The 22,477-nt window shown below is 35.9% G+C and overlaps 1 protein-coding gene across 2 annotated transcripts in view; it reads left to right on the top strand.

Annotated features, from left to right (window-relative positions):
• The window catches only part of LOC127833528 (GPI ethanolamine phosphate transferase 1-like), a 41,668-nt gene that overhangs the window by 2,722 nt on the left and 16,469 nt on the right, over nucleotides 1-22,477 (top strand). For both annotated transcript variants that reach the window (XM_052358826.1, XM_052358827.1), the window contains exons 4-21: nucleotides 3,961-4,059; nucleotides 4,490-4,596; nucleotides 6,435-6,559; nucleotides 7,256-7,386; nucleotides 7,756-7,872; nucleotides 8,932-8,972; nucleotides 9,740-9,799; nucleotides 10,260-10,352; nucleotides 12,407-12,484; nucleotides 14,499-14,555; nucleotides 15,989-16,068; nucleotides 17,967-18,148; nucleotides 18,427-18,499; nucleotides 18,965-19,067; nucleotides 19,694-19,792; nucleotides 20,295-20,386; nucleotides 21,816-21,866; nucleotides 22,283-22,358. In XM_052358826.1, coding sequence (XP_052214786.1) covers nucleotides 3,961-4,059; nucleotides 4,490-4,596; nucleotides 6,435-6,559; nucleotides 7,256-7,386; nucleotides 7,756-7,872; nucleotides 8,932-8,972; nucleotides 9,740-9,799; nucleotides 10,260-10,352; nucleotides 12,407-12,484; nucleotides 14,499-14,555; nucleotides 15,989-16,068; nucleotides 17,967-18,148; nucleotides 18,427-18,499; nucleotides 18,965-19,067; nucleotides 19,694-19,792; nucleotides 20,295-20,386; nucleotides 21,816-21,866; nucleotides 22,283-22,358 — 1,664 coding nt within the window. The remainder of the gene's footprint in view (nucleotides 1-3,960; nucleotides 4,060-4,489; nucleotides 4,597-6,434; nucleotides 6,560-7,255; nucleotides 7,387-7,755; nucleotides 7,873-8,931; nucleotides 8,973-9,739; nucleotides 9,800-10,259; nucleotides 10,353-12,406; nucleotides 12,485-14,498; nucleotides 14,556-15,988; nucleotides 16,069-17,966; nucleotides 18,149-18,426; nucleotides 18,500-18,964; nucleotides 19,068-19,693; nucleotides 19,793-20,294; nucleotides 20,387-21,815; nucleotides 21,867-22,282; nucleotides 22,359-22,477) is intronic.

The raw sequence follows: 22,477 nt of genomic DNA on the forward strand, positions 1-22,477 counted from the left end.
AACATCTTGAGGGCACAGTAGTTTGGGTGACAAGAATTTTTTTATAGAAAATTTCAAAGGGCCATAACTCTGTTAAAAAATCATCCGACCAGAACCCGCTGATGATATGCACATCTCTTGGTAGTGAAGCTTCCCATAAAGTTTCATTGAAATCTTGTCATTAGTTGCTGAGAAATAGCCCAGACAAGAATTGCACCTATATGTACAGTTAATGGAAAATTTCAAAGGGCCATAACTCTGTGAAAAATCATCCGACCAGAACGTGTTGATATATGCACATCTCCTCTTGTAGTGAAGCTTCCTATAAAGTATTATTGAATTCCGGTCATTAATTGCTGAGAAATAGCCCGGACAAGAATTGCACTATATGTACAGTTAATGGAAAATTTCAAAGGGCCATAACTCTGTAAAAATCATCCGACCAGAACGCGCTGATAATATGCACATCTCCTCTTGGTAGTGAAGCTTCCCATAAAGTTTCATTGAATTCCGGTCATTAGTTGCTGAGAAATAGCCCGGACAAAAATTGTGCACGGACGGACACACAAACGGACGGACAGACGAAGCTGCGACTATATGCTCCCCCCCAAATATTTTGGGGGAGCATAATAAAAGAACTACTCAAAAGCAGAGTTGCTTAATATTAAAATGGACCTAGAAGAAATACTTTTTTTTTTTAATCAAACATAATATGCTGACCAAGATATAGACACTATTTTAAACACTTTAAGAAGACTTACAAAATACCATCTCAAAAACATTCCCGGTTAACTAATAAAACACAACAACCAATTTCCTTGGGTATCTAAACAACATAACGCATTACACTCTTTAATCCAAAAAAACTTATTCTTATACATCAACACTAAAAAAACCAACAAAGTCAGACCATACCTTCACTTAGGGAAAATAGACTCCTTAAATCAGAACCACACAACAAGGGGGAAAAAGTATACTTTTCAGGGGTGGGGAATGCGGCCGAATTTCGGCCGTGGATTTGACAGATTGAGGGCCCTGAACCAGTCACATCCAATGATATTCTTGTTGATGGCGCTAGCCCTCATCCATTCATGCCAGTCATCAAAATCACAGAAAATGGAATAACAAAACAATTACAAAACCTTTAAATCCATAAAGACCCCTGATGAAATATCATGCAGAGTATCAAAGGAATGCAGTGCAGAAATATCCCCAATCCTTACTTCAACCTTTAAAAAGTCCCTGTCTCTTGGAAAAATCCCAACTGATTGAAAATATGCAAATGTATGCCTTGTCTATAAAAATGAGTTAAACATAACATAATAAATTACAGGCTAATATCACTTACATGCATTTCCTGTAAAATACTTGAACATGTTATCCCAAGCTCAATCATATCCCATCTTGATCATTCCTCCAAAACCTAACCCAATCAAATAATCAAAGTACACAAACTAACATCATCATTATGGAATTGCATAAGCAATTAATAAAGATCCCCACCAGCGCCTCTTATACAAACTAAAATAGCATAGAATCAATTCAAATGCTTTCTTCTGGATATCTGACTTTCTAACGAATAGAACCCAGACTGTTGTCCAGGAGGTGTTGTCATGTCAGACAAGGTACCTCTAACCTCCAAAGCCCCATAGGGTGCTGTCTTGGGGGCCCATCTTATTTCTGATCTACATAAATTATTTAGCTGATTATATCAAACATAGCATTCTAAGACTTGTTACAAAGCAATACTGGTACATGTGGTCAGACCTAAATTTGAATACTCTTCTCTCTGAGGCCACATATGAAAGCTCAAATAAATCAACTGGAAAAAGTAGCAACCAGATTTGTAACATACAGATATCACAACACAAGTTCAGTAACTATATTAGATATACATACATGTAGCTGCTAATATGAAAGACACCCTTAACTGGCCACACTTGAAACACACAGGACAAAATTCTGTCTTATCATGAGATATACAATTATACATCATGTATTTGCCATCACTCCTGATTACCATATTGTTTCTGTCAACTCCCGATCTAGACTTAACACTACCCATTGCTTAAGACACATTAAAACATCAAAAGACTTATAAAGTCTCATTCTACCCAAGAACAGTTATCCAATCGAATTCACTACCTCCCCATATACATGAGGCAGCCACAGTTTAAGTGACCCTTAACCCCGTGTCTGTCATTGTCCCCCTTATCCATATGTAGACGCTAACAATATAAATATTTTTAAATTAACACTCAATTGAGCACCTTTGTATGGTGGTCAACCCTTAACCAAAATGGGACGGCAAAAAATCTTCTTTTAATGAGGAGTGCTGTATCGGAAGAAGAAGAGATACATTTTCGATTATTATCCCCACGCTTTTTGAAAAAAAGGTGGGGATATTGTGGTTATCTCCGCCGTCCGTCCGTCCGTCCGTCTGTCTGTTCGTCCGTCCTGGCCACTATCTCCTCCTACACTAAAAGCACTAGAACCTTGAAACTTACACACATGGTAGCTATGAGCATATGTGCGACCCTGCACTATTTGGAATTTTGATCTGACCCCTGGGTCAAAAGTTATAGCGGTTGGGGTGGGGCCGCGTCAGAAATTATCACTCATTTTTTTAGGTTATTTTACATTTACTTCTTTATTTCTACACCGATTCACTTCAAATTGATACTGGACCTCTCTTATGACAATACGGTCAATCTCAACCATGCATGGCCCCATTCCCAACCCTGGGGCGCCCCGCCCACATAGGCCACACCCACCAAAAATTTCCATTTACTATAATTTTTTCATTTCTACACGGATTCACTTCAAATTGATACTGAACTTTTGTTATGACATTAGGGTCAATCTCAACTATGCATGGCCCCAATCCCAACCCTGGGGCGCCCGCCCACATAGGCCACACCCACCAAAAAATTCCATTTACTATAATTTTTTCATTTCTACACGGATTCACTTCAAATTGATACTGAACTTCTCTTATGACATTAGGGTCAATCTCAACTATGCATGGCCCCATAACCAACCCTGGGGCCCCGCCCACATAGACCACACCCACCCAAAATTGCCTTTACTATAATTTCTTCATTTCTACACAGATTCACTTCAAATTGATATTGAACTTCTCTTATGACAATACAGTCAATCTCAACTATGCATGGCCCCATTACCAACCCTGGGGCGCCCCGCCCACATAGACCACACCCACCCAAAATTGCCTTTTACTATAATTTCTTCATTTCTACACCGATTCACTTCAAATTGATACTGAACCTCTCTTATGACAATACGGTCAATCTCAACTATGCATGGCCCCATTACCAACCCTGGGGCCCCGCCCACATAGACCACACCCACCCAAAATTGCCTTTTACTATAATTTCTTCATTTCTACACCGATTCACTTCAAATTGATACTGAACTTCTCTTATGACAATACGGTCAATCTCAACTATGCATGGCACAATTACCAACCCTGGGGCGCCCTGCCCACATATGTCACACCCACCCAAAATTGCCTTTTACTATAACTTCTTCATTTCTACACCAATTCACTTCTAATTGATGATGAACTTCTCTTATGACAATACGGTCAATCTCAGCTATGCATGGCCCCATTACCAACCCTGGGGCACACCTAGGTCAAACATTCGGCGTGGGGATACGCGTCGGCCTCTGCCGCGCCATTTCTAGTTGAAAACTGTCATAGGTGTTTGTGAAAAACAGTGTTGTTGTTGTTGTTTTCATGTTATAGAGGTAGCCCATGCATTGATGCAGCAAAAACTGCTTTTGTAGCATCTTTATAAGCGCAAAGAAAGTAGAATTTTAATACAGAATTATGATAAAGAAATAATTGTACCAGCCAAATAATTCAAATTGAAATAAACATATTACGAAAATAACTTATTATGTAAGCTTCATTTGATGTCTACATATCCATTGTTAGTTATAGTTGTTGCTTTGTAGGCTGGAAAGAGAACCCTGTAGAATTCGACTCCGTTTTCAACGAGAGTCACTACACCTGGTCCTGGGGAAGTCCTGACATTCTGCCGATGTTTTCAAAAGGTTTGCAGAGATTTGTTTGGTTACAATAACTTTTAAAGAGTAATGAACAACATTCAATTGTAATAATATTGAACTTAAGTATTGTAATCCCTTGAGTAGTTAAGTGTGAAACATGGGAATGTAATAAAGCTTAAATTATACTTAGATCAATACTATTTGAGTCATATGGGCGGCAAATGCATCCGATCTGAAAAATATTCTCAAATACTGGTTAAATATACCAATATTTATGGTGATTATTTTATTAATAGGTTTGGGTTCAATCATGCATTATAAGTTAAAGGTAGACTTCATAATTATATAAGGAGTATAGGCTATGGCTATTTTATTTAGTCATCATGCAATAATAATGAGTCCAATATATATTAGCATGAATATGTATCAACCTTTTCAATCTTGATTCTGTGATTCATTTGTTGACGATATTTAGGTGCATCTGGTGACCATGTGTTTACCCATTGCTACCCAAGCCATTTTGAAGATTTTAGTGACTCACAACCTTCCAAGCTTGACACTTGGGTGTTCGATGAAGTGAAGGTAACTGATAAGGTTTATTGTACATGTTTCATATGATATACAAATGAGCCGCTCTCTTTGAAAACTGCGCTTAACACATGTGTGTAAAGTGTAGTCTCAGATTGACATATGTGTGTAAAGTGTAGTCTCAGATTAACATATGTGTGTAAAGTGTAGTCTCTTAACATATGTGTGTAAAGTGTAGTCTCAGATTAACATATGTGTGTAAAGTGTAGTCTCTTAACATATGTGTGTAAAGTGTAGTCTCAGATTAACATATGTGTGTAAAGTGTAGTCTCAGATTAACATATGTGTGTAAAGTGTAGTCTCAGATTAACATATGTGTGTAAAGTGTAGTCTCAGATTAACATATGTGTGTAAAGTGTAGTCTCAGATTGACATATGTGTGTAAAGTGTAGTCTCAGATTAACATATGTGTGTAAAGTGTAGTCTCTTAACATATGTGTGTAAAGTGTAGTCTCTTAACATATGTGTGTAAAGTGTAGTCTCAGATTAACATATGTGTGTAAAGTGTAGTCTCTTAACATATGTGTGTAAAGTGTAGTCTCAGATTAACATATGTGTGTAAAGTGTAGTCTCAGATTAACATATGTGTGTAAAGTGTAGTCTCTTAACACATGTGTGTAAAGTGTAGTCTCAGATTAACATATGTGTGTAAAGTGTAGTCTCAGATTAACACATGTGTGTAAAGTGTAGTCTCAGATTAACACATGTGTGTAAAGTGTAGTCTCAGATTGACATATGTGTGTAAAGTGTAGTCTCTTAACATATGTGTGTAAAGTGTAGTCTCAGATTGACATATGTGTGTAAAGTGTAGTCTCAGATTGACATATGTGTGTAAAGTGTAGTCTCTTAACATATGTGTGTAAAGTGTAGTCTCAGATTGACATATGTGTGTAAAGTGTAGTCTCAGATTAACATATGTGTGTAAAGTGTAGTCTCAGATTAACACATGTGTGTAAAGTGTAGTCTCAGATTAACACATGTGTGTAAAGTGTAGTCTCAGATTGACATATGTGTGTAAAGTGTAGTCTCAGATTAACATATGTGTGTAAAGTGTAGTCTCTTAACACATGTGTGTAAAGTGTAGTCTCAGATTAACATATGTGTGTAAAGTGTAGTCTCTTAACATATGTGTGTAAAGTGTAGTCTCAGATTAACATATTTGTGTAAAGTGTAGTCTCTTAACACATGTGTGTAAAGTGTAGTCTCAGATTAACATATGTGTGTAAAGTGTAGTCTCAGATTAACACATGTGTGTAAAGTGTAGTCTCAGATTAACACATGTGTGTAAAGTGTAGTCTCAGATTGACATATGTGTGTAAAGTGTAGTCTCAGATTAACATATGTGTGTAAAGTGTAGTCTCTTAACACATGTGTGTAAAGTGTAGTCTCAGATTAACATATGTGTGTAAAGTGTAGTCTCTTAACATATGTGTGTAAAGTGTAGTCTCAGATTGACATATGTGTGTAAAGTGTAGTCTCTTAACATATGTGTGTAAAGTGTAGTCTCAGATTAACATATGTGTGTAAAGTGTAGTCTCTTAACATATGTGTGTAAAGTGTAGTCTCAGATTAACATATTTGTGTAAAGTGTAGTCTCTTAACATATGTGTGTAAAGTGTAGTCTCTGAACATATGTGTGTAAAGTGTAGTCTCTTAACATATGTGTGTAAAGTGTAGTCTCAAATTAATCTTCTGCAGTCCACACAGGCCTATATGGGACATCTCTTTCCACTTTAAAGATTTTTATAGAATTTTCCATTTCAAGAAAGTCTCTTCTAAATGAAATTCCAATCTAGTCTGTAATAACTATTCAAGGAAACTTCTGATTTAAGGAATTCTTCAGAAGCAGCGCTGACAACCCAGATATGATGAAGAAACTTCATGAGGACAAGATTGTGTTCTTCCTTCACCTCCTTGGCATTGACACCAACGGGCACTCCAACAAACCGCACTCTGAGTAAGGAATACAACCAGACATTGTCCATTACATGACTATAAAGTTATATCTGATTGTGTGATGCATTTGCTCTGCAACATACAGTGGATATTCCCACTGTTTTTCTAAATATTGCAGCACATTTAAATGATTTTTTCAAACTGAAAAAAGGCAAATAAGCAGGCATAAGTGCTTTGTTGAATGGTGAAGACCTTGTTACAAGTTGCCATTCAATGGCTAAATGCTCTGGTCAAATATATTTTGGTTTGAAAAACATTCATTTTTTGAATAACATACTATTTCACTACATGGCAAAAGTCCAGAGACTAAATTACCAAGCTAAATAAAATCAAGATGAATCAAATAATTCGACCATGATCAGTCTGTTCAGGTTTAATAAGAAAGGTCTTTAATTAAATTAAACTTACTATGGGACTACAAATGCGTCAAAATACATATGTAAGTGTTAAACAGTAAAGATTTACCACAGCTAAAAAGGTAAAAAACAAACTGTATGATTTGTACTGAGTTATTTACTACTCGTCGTGGCAAGCTGAGTTTGTAAAATATTGGGCTACAGATCAGGATTGTGGGTTAATTGAAGTACTAGTAAACCAGCATACCCAGGAAAATGACTGAAATATTGTTTGAAATGGTAAAACAGTCCCACAAACAAACACACAACAAATATACAAAACTACTTATTCCTGTTTCAAGGGCGTACCTTGCCAATATCCGATTGGTGGATGCTGGGATACAGCAGGTTGTGGAACTGGTGGAGGACTTTTACAATCACGACGGGGCCACTGCCTACGTCATGTCTGCAGATCACGGCATGACAGACTGGGGTACAAACACTCCTTCTTTCTCTGTGTGTGAATTTGACTGGACTTATCATTAATGGTGCAGGGTTTTGTAGTTATTACTAGTGGTAGCCTCATTGATTTTGTGGATATTTGTAGTACACATATATTAATAGATTATATCCATGTTGAGCGTTGCTACAAGCAGGTGCTTTGAATGGTGTTCAACCAAACACTTATTGCAGGCCTATGAATCTGTCTGCATTTGATGAATTGCTTAATAAAAAACCTGCTTTATGAGCAAATCCTATGTGAAATACTTGGCTCGATAAATAGATGTGACACGTACATGAATTATTGAAGTATTTAGACAGTATGATAACAATTATACCTTTTGTCCTCACATCTCCACAGGCTCCCATGGTGCTGGCCACCCAAGTGAGACCTTGACCCCTCTGGTTGCCTGGGGAACAGGTGTAAAGGGCGCACGCAGAAGTAACGGCAGTCGTTACCGTGACAACTTCTCACAAGGTTGGAAAGAGACAGGGTTTACTTTGAAATAATTTTTGGCTTTGTGATCATGTTTAAAGTATTACTTAAAGATAAAGATTAGTGCTTTACACATTTCCCCTTTGCATGCTGGGAAATTTGTCTTCTACTAAAATGTCGTCTGCTGAATTTCTAAAATAAGCATTTTCTTCGATTTTTTTTCAAAGAATACTATCAGAATAGCAAACAGTTTGGATCCTGATGAGACGCCACGTTCTGTGGCGTCTCATCTGGATCCAAACTGTTTGCAAAGGCCTTCAAAATCCGGTTCCAGCACTCAAAGGGTTACACGCTGGCAGAAATATATGCCAGTCGTAAAAAATGGAACCCATAGGATGCCATATTTGTATGTCTGTTTAGCAAACTAGACTTTCATTTTATGTGCAGAAAGAAATCTGGAGAATTTTGTAAAGATTAATTGAAAAGTGAGTTAAATGAGCTGAAACGGCGAATATTGCATTTGTATAAGATCAAAGGCTTGATGCAATTTTATTGGTTATCAATAATGGCCTAAACAAAATTGCAGAAAGTTTGGTTAGATTCCATAACAACTGTACTAGTAAGAGAGAAAAAAGGTGAATGTCTCATTTGTTAAATAAACAAAGTGCAATCTCTTTGAAGTGACTGGTGCAAATTGACTGGTTATCAAACTTTGCCTCAATTTTATGTCAGCAAACATTTCCAGAAAATTTTGTGAAGATTTGATGTTGTCTGTTTGATTGATTTTGAACAGAGCCGAAACTGAAATCTTTGCATTGTTTTGAAAAATTAAGGGCAATAACTCAGAGGGTGCCTGAAGTGCATTGGCTGATTATCAACTTAAATTAACTCCCCCTTTCTTTTAAATCAACAAACATTTCCAGAAAATTTCTGAAAGATTCAATGAAAAATTCATGAAAACCGGGCCTGTCGATCCATTCATCCGCTCGCAAGCCCTCAAGGGTTGGTACTATAATACGTCCTGCAAAGAGCTGGGCGTATAATATCAAACATTTTTTGGTAATATTTTTATATGGGTAATAAGGAATTGTTGTATTTCAGAATGGAAGCTTGATCACTTGGAGAGAATTGATGTGGAACAGGCAAGTGTCATAGTTGGCTTTTTCTGGTCAAAATCTCTTGAAAATATGATGATTTATTTCACTGTAATCATTTTCCATAATAATCTTCATTTAAGTATGTTTTAAACATTTGGTGAGGTCTGTTCATTGAATGAGTTGCTTAGTGGGATCACCTTTCCCTTTAATACTGTAATTTGCTACTATTTATTGAAAAAAATATGACTAAAACAAATACATGTATTAACAAATAGCTGTACATGTATTGTTGTAATGAAGACAGAAGAGGAAATCACACAGGCTGGCCTCTGTTTGAAAGAGGCAAGAATTCAAGGGTGAATTGTGCGGTTATTTGAGCCTTGCTTTCCGAAAATGGGGTTCAATGCATGTGCATAAAGTGTTGTCCCAGGCTTTTCAGGGAAGACACTTTCCGCTTTTATTGTATTTTTTGTTTATAACCAAAATCCAGCTTTTGGCGTTAAGTTTCGACACTTTGCACATGCATTAAATCCAATTTCCTCAGAGCGAGGCTATTTGTTAACCCTTTGCATGCTGGGAAATTTTTCATCTGTTAAAATGTTGTCTGCTTAATTTCAAAAATTAGCATTTTCTTCGTTTTTTTTCCAAAGAATACTATCAGAATAGCAAACAGTTTGGATCCTGATGAGACGCCACGTTTTGTGGCGTCGCATCTGGATCCAAATTGTTTGCACAGGCCTTCAAATTCGGTTCCCGCACTGAAAGGGTTAAATGAGGTACAACTCATGTACCTGAATGAGCCTTCATTTCAGGGTGATATTGCTCCCCTTATGGCAGCCTTGATAGGGGTCCACTTCCCGATGAATTCTGTTGTAAGTACTTTGAATGGCACTTTAACTATGGGTAAAATGTGTGTTACACTGTCATTCACTAATGTTATATATGTCTGTTATTTATTAGGAAAATGCTTGTTGTCATAAGACTATTACTGAAAATAAATCTGGACTTGATGTTTTAAATGCTGTAAACAAAATGGTGTGGTAATAATGGAGTTATTGCAAACGCACATCCTGTTAAGGCATACCATATTGTCTGTAAAACATACGCAAATGCGTTTCAGTAGACAAATTCAATTAAGTAACATTTTTAGTGGACACCCTTGTTAAATTGTCCATGTATATGCAATCAGTATACCATGCTCTAGTATAAAAGGAATGCTTTTTTGTGGGAGCATTACTCCATGACCATTTACACCCTGTGTATATACATCATGATACAATCAAGACCTCCCCATGTAAGTCAAACATAATTCTCTTTGCTGACTGATTTTAGGGTATCTTGCCATGGCAGTACTTGGACATTAATTTAGGAGCCCTGGCTGAGACATTGTATGCCAACACCAGGCAACTACTGGAGCAGTACCAGGTACTTAGCTTAGACATTGTATGCCAACACCAGGCAACTACTGGAGCAGTACCAGGTACTTAGCTTAGACATTGTATGCCAACACCAGGCAACTACTGGAGCAGTACCAGGTACTTAGCTTAGACATTGTATGCCAACACCAGGCAACTACTGGAGCAGCACCAGGTACTTAGCCTTCATTTGTATTGCCTTGCTCTGGGAAAACTAGGCTAATGCATGTGTGTAAAGTTTCATTCCAGATTAGCCTGTGCAATTTACACAGGCTTATTAGGGACAGCACTTTTCGCCTAATCTGGATTTTCGTTTTGAAAAGACTTCCTCTAAAAGTAAAATCCCATTATAGTGTAAAATCCAGTTCCCGCTTAGCCTGTGCAGACTGCACATACTAATCTTAGATGACACTTAAGCACATGAATTCAGCCAAATTGTCGCAGAACCAGGCTCAATAAAGTACCTTTTGTTAAGCTCACCTGCCGGAGCACAGCATGCTCATGATGAGCCTTTGTGATCACCTTTTGTTGTTTGTTGTCAATATTTACCTTGTGAACACTATAGAGCCCTTATTTTTTGCCTAGTCATCATGAAACTTGGTAGAAATATTGTAGTGATGGATACATTGTATCTCGACTGGGTTCAAAAGTGGGTGATGTGAGGTCAACAACTAGATCACTAGGTAAAATTGCTTATATGGCTGTTTTGAAACCTCGTGAACTCTCTAAATTTCACATTTTCTGCCCAATCATTATAAAACTTGCAGAGAACATTTGATGAAGATATCTCCGCCAAGTTTGTAAAAAGATACAGTGGGTTGAATAACATTGATGCCCTGGGGCAGTTTTCCTTAAATTGCTATAGCAAAATCTTTTGAACACTCTTAATATAGTCACATTTTTTCCAATCATCACAAACTTGCTTAGTTAGATAGATAGATAGATGGATGGGTGGGTGGGTGGGTGGGTGGGTCGGTGGGTGGGTGGATGGTTGTTTTTTTTTGATGGATGGATGGATTTATAGTTTATTTCAGACATGTACATGGTACATCGTCTATGACACAAGAAATAGTTTACAAAGTTACAACGTGAATTTTGCACACTAACAACATTTCATTTAAACAATGGTGTATAAAAAATACATTACAGCAATGGTTATTTAATAAACATACAGTTTATACACAGTAAGAAAGAAGTAAGTATTATTCATGTAACAATAGTTAATAAAAGTCTGTTTATTAATGACTGCCAAAAGGCAGTGGAGATGAACAATTACACAATATTGTTATAAAAAGCAGAACGTACACCTAATGCTTCGTTTATAAATGAAGATAATTTGAAAAGTTCAGTTCTATTTACACTTTTCAATAACCGTATATATTTAAACACTGATGGTCGTATACGATATTTCTTATTTATATACTTTTTTCTTAAATCGGAAAAGCAAGGACATATACATACAAAGTTGTATTTGTCTTCTATATCAAATGTGTTGTTATTTAAACAGTACAAGCAATATCTTTGATTTCTAGGTTTATTAATGTGTTTCCCAGTCTGGATTAGTAAAGGATTAGAACATTTGTTATAATGATATCCTGGCCAAGTGTGAAATGGTTCCAGTGCGTTGAAAAAACATGGTTGGCCAGCATCTGGAGGTTTCTATAAATGGCACCGTATAAGGGGTCCACATACTAATTTGAACTGTAAGTTACAGTAACAGTATGTTAAAAGCAGCATTTGACTGTAATTTGTGGTCAAATTTTGCTAACCCTTTCCCCCATAAGAAGCAAAGTGAAAATGGCTTTTGCAACCAGCATAAAACCAGAACAGCCTGCGAGTAACTCACAGTCTGTTCAGGTTTTATGCTGTTTGCTGTTCATCAGTAAATAAGGGTCGGATATGAAGCCTCTAAAACTTGAATTTAGTAATAAAAGGTATTGAATTGAATGTAACTTACTAAGAGACTACAAATGCGTCAAAATACGTATCTATGTGGTAAAGGTGCAGTACCACAAAACTGAAATGTAACATCCCTATTTATGGTTATGAATTCTGTAATTGCAGGTGAAGATGGATCTGAAGAAGTCTACCACCTTGGAATTTGCATTCAGACCCTTCAAGGAGCTTACACAGGCAAACATGGTAAGAGTGCTCTCTTATCATTTTGGGTGTATGACCTATACTCATTGGGAATTTCAGCCTCAATTTACTTCTTTAAATTGGGAAAAAAATGTATTATTGTTTGATTTTTATTTTTATTTTACTTGAAATAAAAGTTGTATGAAATAGAAGATAGAAAACATATCAATAAATGAATTGCTAAACTTCAATATAAAGAAGGGGAACTCCAGCTGCTGGAGAAGTATTGCATTCTTTATTTAAGGCAAGTGACCAATTGTCAAAACACTTAATTTCTAGACTTATCTTTACTTTAAAAATCTGGAAGTCCAACCATCAATTGAATATTTTCTGATTAGATTTGGAATATGACCCAATGATGACTATAAAATCAGTACAAAAAAAGCCCTGATATAAAGATCATAAGACAAAAATGTAGTAACAACAGAATCTTAACTTCACAGCAATTTTACAATAAAAATCAATTTGTTTATTAAATAAAGGAACTGATAACGATTGACAGGAAATGGATTTTGCGAAATTTACTAATAGTTGAGGTTGGCACTTGATGTACTTCCTAAACAATTTTATTGTCCCCTTCCGGTGAAACTGGAGGGTAGTGAAATTTTCTAATAGCTGATGTTGGCACTTGATGTACTTCCTAAACAATTTTATTGTCCCCTACAGGTTAAACCAGAGGGGACTTATGATTTGCGCTCTGTCAGTCTGTCTGTCAAGTCTTTCCGTCACACTTTTCTGGATCCTGCGATAACTTAAAAAGTTCTTTATATTTGTTCATGAAACTTGAAACATGGATACATGGCAATATGGAGATTATGCATGTCATTTCATTTTGTTCCTACTTCAAGAATTCTGGTTGCTATGGGAACAAATAAAAATAATAATATTTTTATTTTTTTTACTGACAATGGTGGAGTTTCACCAGTAGGGGACCATATTGCTTGGCAATCTTTTGTCATTACTTAAATTTTCCTTACACTATTTTACAATACAGGCTCTTGTTTTATGAAAAAAACAGGCCCAAATGACAATAATAAAATCAGCAAGGATTTCTGTCTGTATGCATGTCCTTCTGTCGGTCTGTCTGTCCATGATCGCAAAGTTCTCTATAGATAGAAGTACTACACTTTTTATCGTAGCGGTTTCAAACTTGCTTGGATTGTTCGTAATGATATCAAGTGGTGCATGTGCGATTTTTATTGTCGAGTATAAAAACTTACATAAGTTAAGCACCTTTTTATGCCCCCGAAGGAGGGCATATAGTGATCGCACTGTCTGTCTGTCTGTCCGTCTGTCCGACACACGTTGCGTTAAGCTTTCGAAAAATGCTCGTAACTTGTATGTCGCTTCAGATGTAACCTTCATATTTGGTATGCATGTTTATATGGACAAGGCCTTTCCATACGCAGAAAAATGTTGACCACTGTTACCTTGACCTTGAACTTAGGGTCTGCGTTTAGGTTTTGAAATCTGCGTTTAGGTTTCGAAAAATGCTCGTAACTTTTATCAAAGCGTTTTTCGGGGGCATATGTCATCCTATGGAGACAGCTCTTGTTTCACTTATAGTTTTTGTAACATAATTTTGTAACAGACTTTTTGTCTTAAAACCACAAAGCAGGAAAGTTTAATATTCGGTATCTAACATGGCATTCTGGTTCTCTACAAATTTAATTAAAATAATGCACCTGGGGTGAAAATTGGCCATGCCCCTGTGACTCAAATTTCATTGTTAAAACTCGCTATATGTTACTACATACGGCATTGAGGGTTATTTGTCACTGTTTTGACAAGTTCTAGTTTGATTAACCCTTCCCCACTCGGAGGCAAAATGAAAATTGCTATGTGTAAACAGCATAATACCAGAACAGCCTTCGAGTAACTCGCAGTCTGTTCAGGTTTTATGCTGTTTGCTGCTCATCAGTAACTAAAGGTTGGAAATGAAGCCTTTAAAACTGGGAAAAGGTAAAACTGTGAAGACTTGTGTAGCTAATGAGATTGCTGATGCCTGTGTTAACAGATAGATGTTCACCGCCACATCAAGCAGCTCATACAGACCGGTTACTATCAGGATGCTGTAAGTACATGTGTACTGGAACTGACCAGTTGACCTCGGTTTATTAACCTATTCATTTAAGCTTCATTTCATCGAAAGGTTTAGGCTTATTGAAGCACTCCATAGTCTGTTTCGTAGGTTAAACAGGCACTTGTGTCTTTAGGGGGAGATATGAAGAATGCTCCCATAGTGGGGATCAAACCCATGACCTCCCAGTCAATAGGCAGACACTGTATCCACTACAGTAGTTTTTAGGACGGGATAAATTGCCACAATGCTGTTTAATATATATAACCAATTGCTACATTTTAAAACCTGTGTCAGAAAGAAAATTAGGAATGAAGATCATAATTCTTGAATTCAAGCCCTCAAATGAATAGGATAGAACAAGATACTTGTAAATTTTGGTTATGTTGGATTGTTATATGATAATGGGGCTTATGAAAAGCATAGTTAATCGGTTTTAAAAAAGCCGTACATTATAACCCACCTTTGCTCTAAGTATGCGTGTTTTTTTAAAATCAAAAGTAGGAGCGTAGGCCTAAAAATTTTGTTGTTTTTTGTTTAATAAGATATCTTATTGGCTCATTGTCAATGTCTGTAGTGATATTCATTCAAATGAACCACTATTTGATCCATTGATAGTTGCTTTTGAATCATCATTGAAAGACTACTTAAATGTTGCATGCAATTACATTTGAAGGCTACCGGCGCTCGATTGGTCATTGTCAGCTCGGATACTGCTTAAATGTATCCTGGGAACTAGGTATACTTAAATGTACCCCGGGTACGGAAAATATACTAAAACGTACCCAGGAATTCACACTACATGTAAATTGGTTGTTGTAGGCTTTAAAAAAAACAAATGAATTAATGTCATATTTATGTTTATAATATTATTGTAAAATGCTCTCTATATTATCGAAAATAATACTACAAAAAGCATGTTTAGGCAGGTTTTGTTCAAAGAGAAATTTGTTTTGTATTTCGAAGTGCATTTTACAGGACTAAAACTTGGGTACAGTCTAAATTGACCAGGTATATTTTAGTACATTTTCCGTACCCTGAGTACATTTAAGTATATTTAAGAGTAACCAGGGTACAGTTAAGTAGTATCTGTGCCGACAATGATAATTTAGCACTACAGGCTGATCAATATTCATCAGATATACTCAATAGTCAAATATCCCATGATATGCAGATTCGTGATAATGGAATATATAATGTGTCTTTTGACTATTATTTTGGAAATATTAATTGTATGAAAAGACTTGAATGGATGAAAGCTATTTAAAAAGTTTGAGGTTACATATTACCAGTTTGAGATTACATACTACCTGTTTTGGGTAACAACCTGCCAGTTTGAGGTTACATACTACCAGTTTGAGGTAACATTCTACTAGTTGAAGGTAAGATACTACCAATTTGATTTACATTCTACTCTGCATTCTCAGGTTGATGAATGCTTGCGTGTCATGAAAATAACCCTGCAAGGGCTGAACTACTACCAGACATACGACAGAATGTTCTTGGGGTGAGTACTGGTAGCTGGAAGACATCTCAACATTTAAGTCGTGTTCTGAGAAAACTGGGCATAATGCATGTGCGTAAAGTGTCCTCCCAGATTAGCCTGTGCAGTCCGCACAGGCTAATCAGGGACGACACTTTCTGCTTTTATGACATTTTTTGTTTAAAGTCTCTTCTTAGCAAAAATCCAATTTAGGCAGAAAGTGTTGTCCCCGATTAGCCTGTGCAGACTGTACAGGCTAATCTGGAATGACTTTTTACACTCATGCATTTAGCCCAGTTTTCTCAGAACACGACTCATTTAAAGTTATGTTGTTACTTTAACAAAGACATACAAACATTGGAATACATGTATTTGTAAATTCATGATTTCATCCCATGTGTGTCAGATTTGTTCAAGTCTAACATGAATCTTGCAAAGGTCCCTTATTGACAAAGAACACAATAAAGTTTAATGTACTTCATAAAAAACAATGCAAAATAAAGCCCCAATCCTTACCGCACACTTAAAGCTGGATGTAGTGCTCATTTCACCCGTACACATAAATTTCATGGCATGTTAATATCAATATAATATTCACATTATAGTATAAAGCTAGGAAACATGTTATAAATGGACTGCATTACAAGTTAGGTGCTAATGTATTGCCATGTTGTATTTATTAAGTTTTTATACAGTTTTATGTCATTTGCCAATACATATCATATATAACTCTACCTTTTTATTACTGGTGACGTTTACCATTTTTCTTGAGTAATAATCTAGTCTAATAATCCCATATAATCACGACTTCCATAGAAAAAGTGTTGCCACTAATGACAAAAAATTTGTTAAAAACTTAAACACAACTTCGTGAAAGTGTTAAGTGTACAGCGAATGATGGGCTTAGGGTTTTCACATTGAACATGCGCATATCATGTAATGTGATGTAAATAGTGTTATTTGTTTATTTCTCTTTGCCTTTCACTGTTTTATAAAGTATTTCAGCTGACAATGTTTTAATAAATAAGGTTTTCAAGTAACAGTTAAGCATGCTTAGATAAACTTGGCAAAATTGTCAACAATTCAAAAGATCAATAACACGTTAATAGAAGCATCATAAGATTGTCAAACACTGACACAGACATGCTACCGGTAGTTTTCTAACCTTTATTTGCTTGCTTGGAACAATTGATTTACAGTCTTTTTGTTGAATGCTCTGTGCATGAATTAGTTTCTTGTTGATTACACCAGAGCATAACATCAAGAAGTGTAATGGACTGTCTCTTTTTTTAAATTTCATGTCAAACAGAGTTAAGGTTTGAGAAAAAACTGGAGCCAAGACTTCATTGTTTTAAACTGGAGCCAAGACTTCATTGTTTTAAACTGGAGCCAAGACTTCATTGTTTTAAACTGGAGCCAAGACTTCATTGTTTTAAACTGGAGCCAAGACTTCATTGTTTTAAACTGGAGCCAAGACTTCATTGTTTTAAACTGGAGCCAAGACTTCATTGTTTTAAACTGGAGCCAAGACTTCATTGTTTTAAACTGGAGCCAAGACTTCATTGTTTTAAACTGGAGCCAAGACTTCATTGTTTTAAACTGGAGCCAAGACTTCATTGTTTTAAACTGGAGCCAAGACTTCATTGTTTTACATTGGATTGCAGGCTATAATGGAGCATATTATATTGGATTAACCCTTTGCATGCTGGGTAATTTGTCTTCTGCTAAAATGTCGTCTGCTGAATTTCTAAAATTAGCATTTTCTTCGATTTTTTTCAAAGAATACTATCAGAATAGCAAACAGTTTGGATCCAGATGAGACGCCACGTTCTGTGGCGTCTCATCTGGATCCAAACTGTTTGCAAAGGCCTTCAAAATTCGGTTCCCGCACTGAAAGGGTTAACACTTTATTGTCCTTTTAGGGTTAGTGTGTGTTGTGGCTTTCTTGGCTGGATGGCCTACATTTTCACCCTTGTGTTTGAGCGTCACTCAGGCGTTGTAAAGCAATCATCAAGGAAACGGTTGCTAGGCAGCCAATCCGGGGACACTGGGGTCATGCTGGTGTTCACAGTGATCGGGCTGGTGATTGCATTTCTGCTCTTTGGTACTTATTTTCTTTTCTTTTTTATTTATAAAATGCTTAAAACAAAGAGATTTTTCAATCAATTTTTTTTCGGTGGTTTGCCATTAATCATCAAATATAACGTAAGATGGCAGAATAGTTTCCTGTGTAAAGTATTTTACAAACTGTCTATTCTATATACTGCAAATTCATTATCTTGAACACAGTTGTGAACAAGTAAGCAATCAAGACAATTCTGTGATGTATAGTTAGTCAGCCCAATGAAAAATGCTTAAAAACTCTTTTGACTTTTATTTCAGTTCAGTCATTGCCGTGGACTAACTACCTGTACTGCTTGATACCTATCTATCTATGGATGTTAGTTGTTCTCAGGTGAGATATTTAGAACTCGCAATCTGCAACCTATTATGTTACTCAATCAAGAATTGTAAGTAAGATCAAGGAGAAACACTTTAACATACCAATATGCATATGAATGTGGATGAAATCTTGTAAGTTAGCATTTTGAAATAACTAGTCTTTCAGGCTTTTTACTTTACTAGTTTTTCTTTCCCCAAACATGTTTTACTAGCCGAAAACTAATTTTACTAGCCTTAACTTATATTTAAGAAAATTAAAGCAGAACTGAGAACTGAGATAAAATGATGATTTAAATAACAACAATAGTTCTTCATGTTTTATCAATTAGTTCATGAATAAAAAAAAGCATAGGTTAAAAAAATACAACATTCTTATTTTCTCTGATTTATGCGTCAATTTTTGCCTGCTACATGGTATGCATAATTCAGACTTGACATTGTAAGACATGTGTTCAGGTACTCTTTGGTATAATTTCAGACGTGACATTATGAGCCAGATGTTCAGTTACACTCTTGTGATGGAGAACAGGACAGGACTCCTGGTTGCTGTTACTGCCAGCCTCTTCGGACTGGAAATCTTGGTAGGGGAATCTTGTTGGTAGTCATCAGTAGTTTTAAACTATTGCATCGAAAGGCCAAGGCTCATTGAAGTGCTATCAAGTACGTTTCTTGAGTAGAACCAGTACTCAGTGTCTATTGGGGGTATCTTAAGATCATAGTCGTGATCTTAAGATACCCTCAATAGACACTAAGTACTGGTTCATAAATGATAGCAGTGTATATTAGCATGCGTGAATGGTTATATTACATGCATTTTGTAATTACCAACAGCAAAATACTGGTTATAGAATCATCAGATTTTGGTCTGTCCAATCCAATCTCTTGTTTCATTTTAGGGGAATACAAGAATACTGTTATTGTTTTTATATTAATTTACATGTGCAGATGATTTCAATGTATTTTAGTTGTAAAATGAACATTTCACAACATATTTACACGTGTTGACGTACATCATTCAAACTTGCAGGTATTGTTCCATATGATATAAAGTTCATCATGTTTGATTTTTATCATCCAACGTTTAAAAATTACAAATATGATGCCACTTTTTAAACATAGCCATTCAATTACATCATGCTAAATATGTTGCATCAGCAAGTATTCTTCAAATTCAAAAATCGTCTTTTTTGCACTGTCTGTCTTGTAGGTGATTGGGTTTTTCTACCGTGAGATGCTCTCTATAGGTCTAACTCTCATTGCTGTGTTGCCATGGGTTTCAACTGACCTAAGAATCTGCCAGTCAAAGGTTAGCATGGGGATTTTGATATAACTATTAAGTAAGCATTGAGGCTTCACAGTTTGTTTTTTTTACAATTTCTTTATTATATTCTTATATTTTCAAAATTTTGTAAACTTAATATCTATTTTTTTTTAAGTTTTAAGACTAAAGACATCAGTACTTTATTTACTTCACAATCTTTTGATACGGATCGAAAAATCGGGGGTATATTGTTTTTGGCCTGTCTAACTGTCTGACATTGTATGTGTGTGTCTGTCCCAAAACTTTAACCTTGCTCATAAAATGAAAACTCTTGGGTCCATGTTCTTTAAGCTTCACATGTGCATGCATCTCATTGAGATCTACAATCAAACATGGTTTGAGATCACTAGGTCAAAGGTCAAGGTCACTGTGACCTTTACATTCAACATATAAGCTTGTTTCTAAAATAGCTGCCGTGCGGCTTCAACGCGCAGTAGGGGGGGCAATGTGTTTCATAAACACAGCTCTTGTTTTATTATTGCCACAGAAGCCCCTGCTGCTGTGGTCAGTGTGCTGTCTCTTGCTGGCAGTGTTCCCAATGCTGCCTGTGGTCACAGGAAAGAGGACTACCTCATATGTGTAAGATCATGAAGCCTTGACTTTGGCTTGTGTCTTCTTGGAATCTTTTACCACATTTTCATAATTGTTTTTTGAAAAACATGTAAGATCAATGTCACACTTAAAGACTAGAGGCTAAAAGTCAAATTTGGACATGAAACACCTTGAATATTCTTGTCTCAGCCTTTACTGTGCCATAATATTTTAGATTTTTATATAACTTGGCTCAAATATAAATTATCATCAGACAATATATTGTGTGTAACATCTGTCTGTCTACCTAAAAGGTCAAGGTCAAACTTAGAGGTTAAATATGGCCATTATATATCTTAAATTCCTGTTGCAGCCTTTACTTTGCCATATATATAGAGATAGATTTTCAAATAACTTGGCATCAATGAAAACCATTCTATGAGGTATTGTAATTTTTCACACCTGTCATATTGACACATGTCTTTTGATAAGATCTTGGGGCCTTTATATTGATGTATACCTTGCTAGAAATGTTTGCAACCTTCTCATCATTTTTTTTTCAATGTAATGTGAAAGATAAATGAGTCAATAAGTCTATCCAATGTTAACCTCTTGAAATTTTTTTACAAGATTTGTTAAAGCTTATACACTGTATATTAGGTCTATGGCATTGACAGCCTATAGAGGTACCCTCAGGCTTATAGAGACATTCTTGAGTCTTTTTCGTGGGTAAAACCAGAACCAGTACTTAGGGTCTTTGGATATTTCTTTAAAATGTTCCCTTTGTGGGGGAATTGAACCTGGAATATCCTGGTTGCAAGATGAACACCATTCTCACTACACCATTATTAAATACAACTCTGTCATTCTTTGTTTGTTAGGTAAAAGACAACAATTGATTCATGAGTGTGACAAGATTTGACAAGTAGCTCAATTGTGTTTCATGTTTAAATTGTAACTCATTGATCTATTATGTTAGAAATATGATAATACTAGCATTGAACATGTCCATTTGATAGTATTAAATGTTTCTGTATTAGGAGTTCACTTTTTTTTAAGTCGTGGCTTCTTCACATTGAGTTTTTTGTTCAGTTTTTTTAATCATCATTTCTGTCAACTTTTTATGGGGAGCATATAGTCGCCGCTTCGTCTGTCCATGCGTGTGTGCGTCTGTCTGTCTGTCTGTCCATGCACAATTTTTGTCCGGGCTTTTTCTCAGCAACTAATGACCGGAATTCAATAAAACTTTATGGGAAGCTTCACTACTAAGAGGAGATGTGCATATTTTCAGCGGGTTCTGGTCGGATGATTTTTCACAGAGTTATGGCCCTTTTAAATTTTCTATAAAAAAATTCTTGTCCCCCCAACTACTGTGCCCTCAAGACGTTTCCTTTTATCTGAATATATAGTGCAATATTGTGACAAAAAAAACTTTGGGGAGCATCACCCGTCTCCGACGGTTTCTTGTTTTTTACAGACTTGCTGGTGGCCTGTTGATATGTGGTTGGGTGGTCTACAACATAGCCTGGTAAACATTTCATCTTAATATCTGACCATTAACTGCTAGTAACCATATTGTATACAGATATATGTTCTGTAAATTAAAAAAAGAGACAAAGTTCAACAACACAATTAGTACTTTGTGAGTTGTATGACTTTTAATAAGGTTGAATCTTTAAAAATGAAAATCCCGATTTATGCAATAACACAAATAAGACTGAATGTGTAAGAATTTTTTTTTTGCTGAAAATATTCATCCAATTGCCATGTTCAAGGGTTTAAAGTACTATTATTTCATTTGTTTAACTTTTTGAACAAGTTTAATTTGATTAAAAAGTGTTTATGAATTTGCCTATTGCTATGTTGTTATCCACATTCAGTTCCTTGTTTTAAATCATGACTCTATGTTGAATTCCTTTTTTTATTTCACAACTCTTTGCTCAGTTCCATGTTAAACAATACGACCACTGTGAAGCAAGGCCAGGAGACCCATCATGGGGGCCTACTGCAGACTGTGCAGGTGATCTTATTTCTATAACATCCAAAAATATGCATTCTATTTTAGTGTCAACATATTAAAACTAAGTTTTGTTATTCATGATAAAGGTTCCTCTAATTCTGCAGTTAGCTATAGTGATA

This window comes from Dreissena polymorpha, chromosome 6 (assembly GCF_020536995.1).
Source record: "Dreissena polymorpha isolate Duluth1 chromosome 6, UMN_Dpol_1.0, whole genome shotgun sequence".
Classification (NCBI taxonomy): domain Eukaryota; kingdom Metazoa; phylum Mollusca; class Bivalvia; order Myida; family Dreissenidae; genus Dreissena; species Dreissena polymorpha.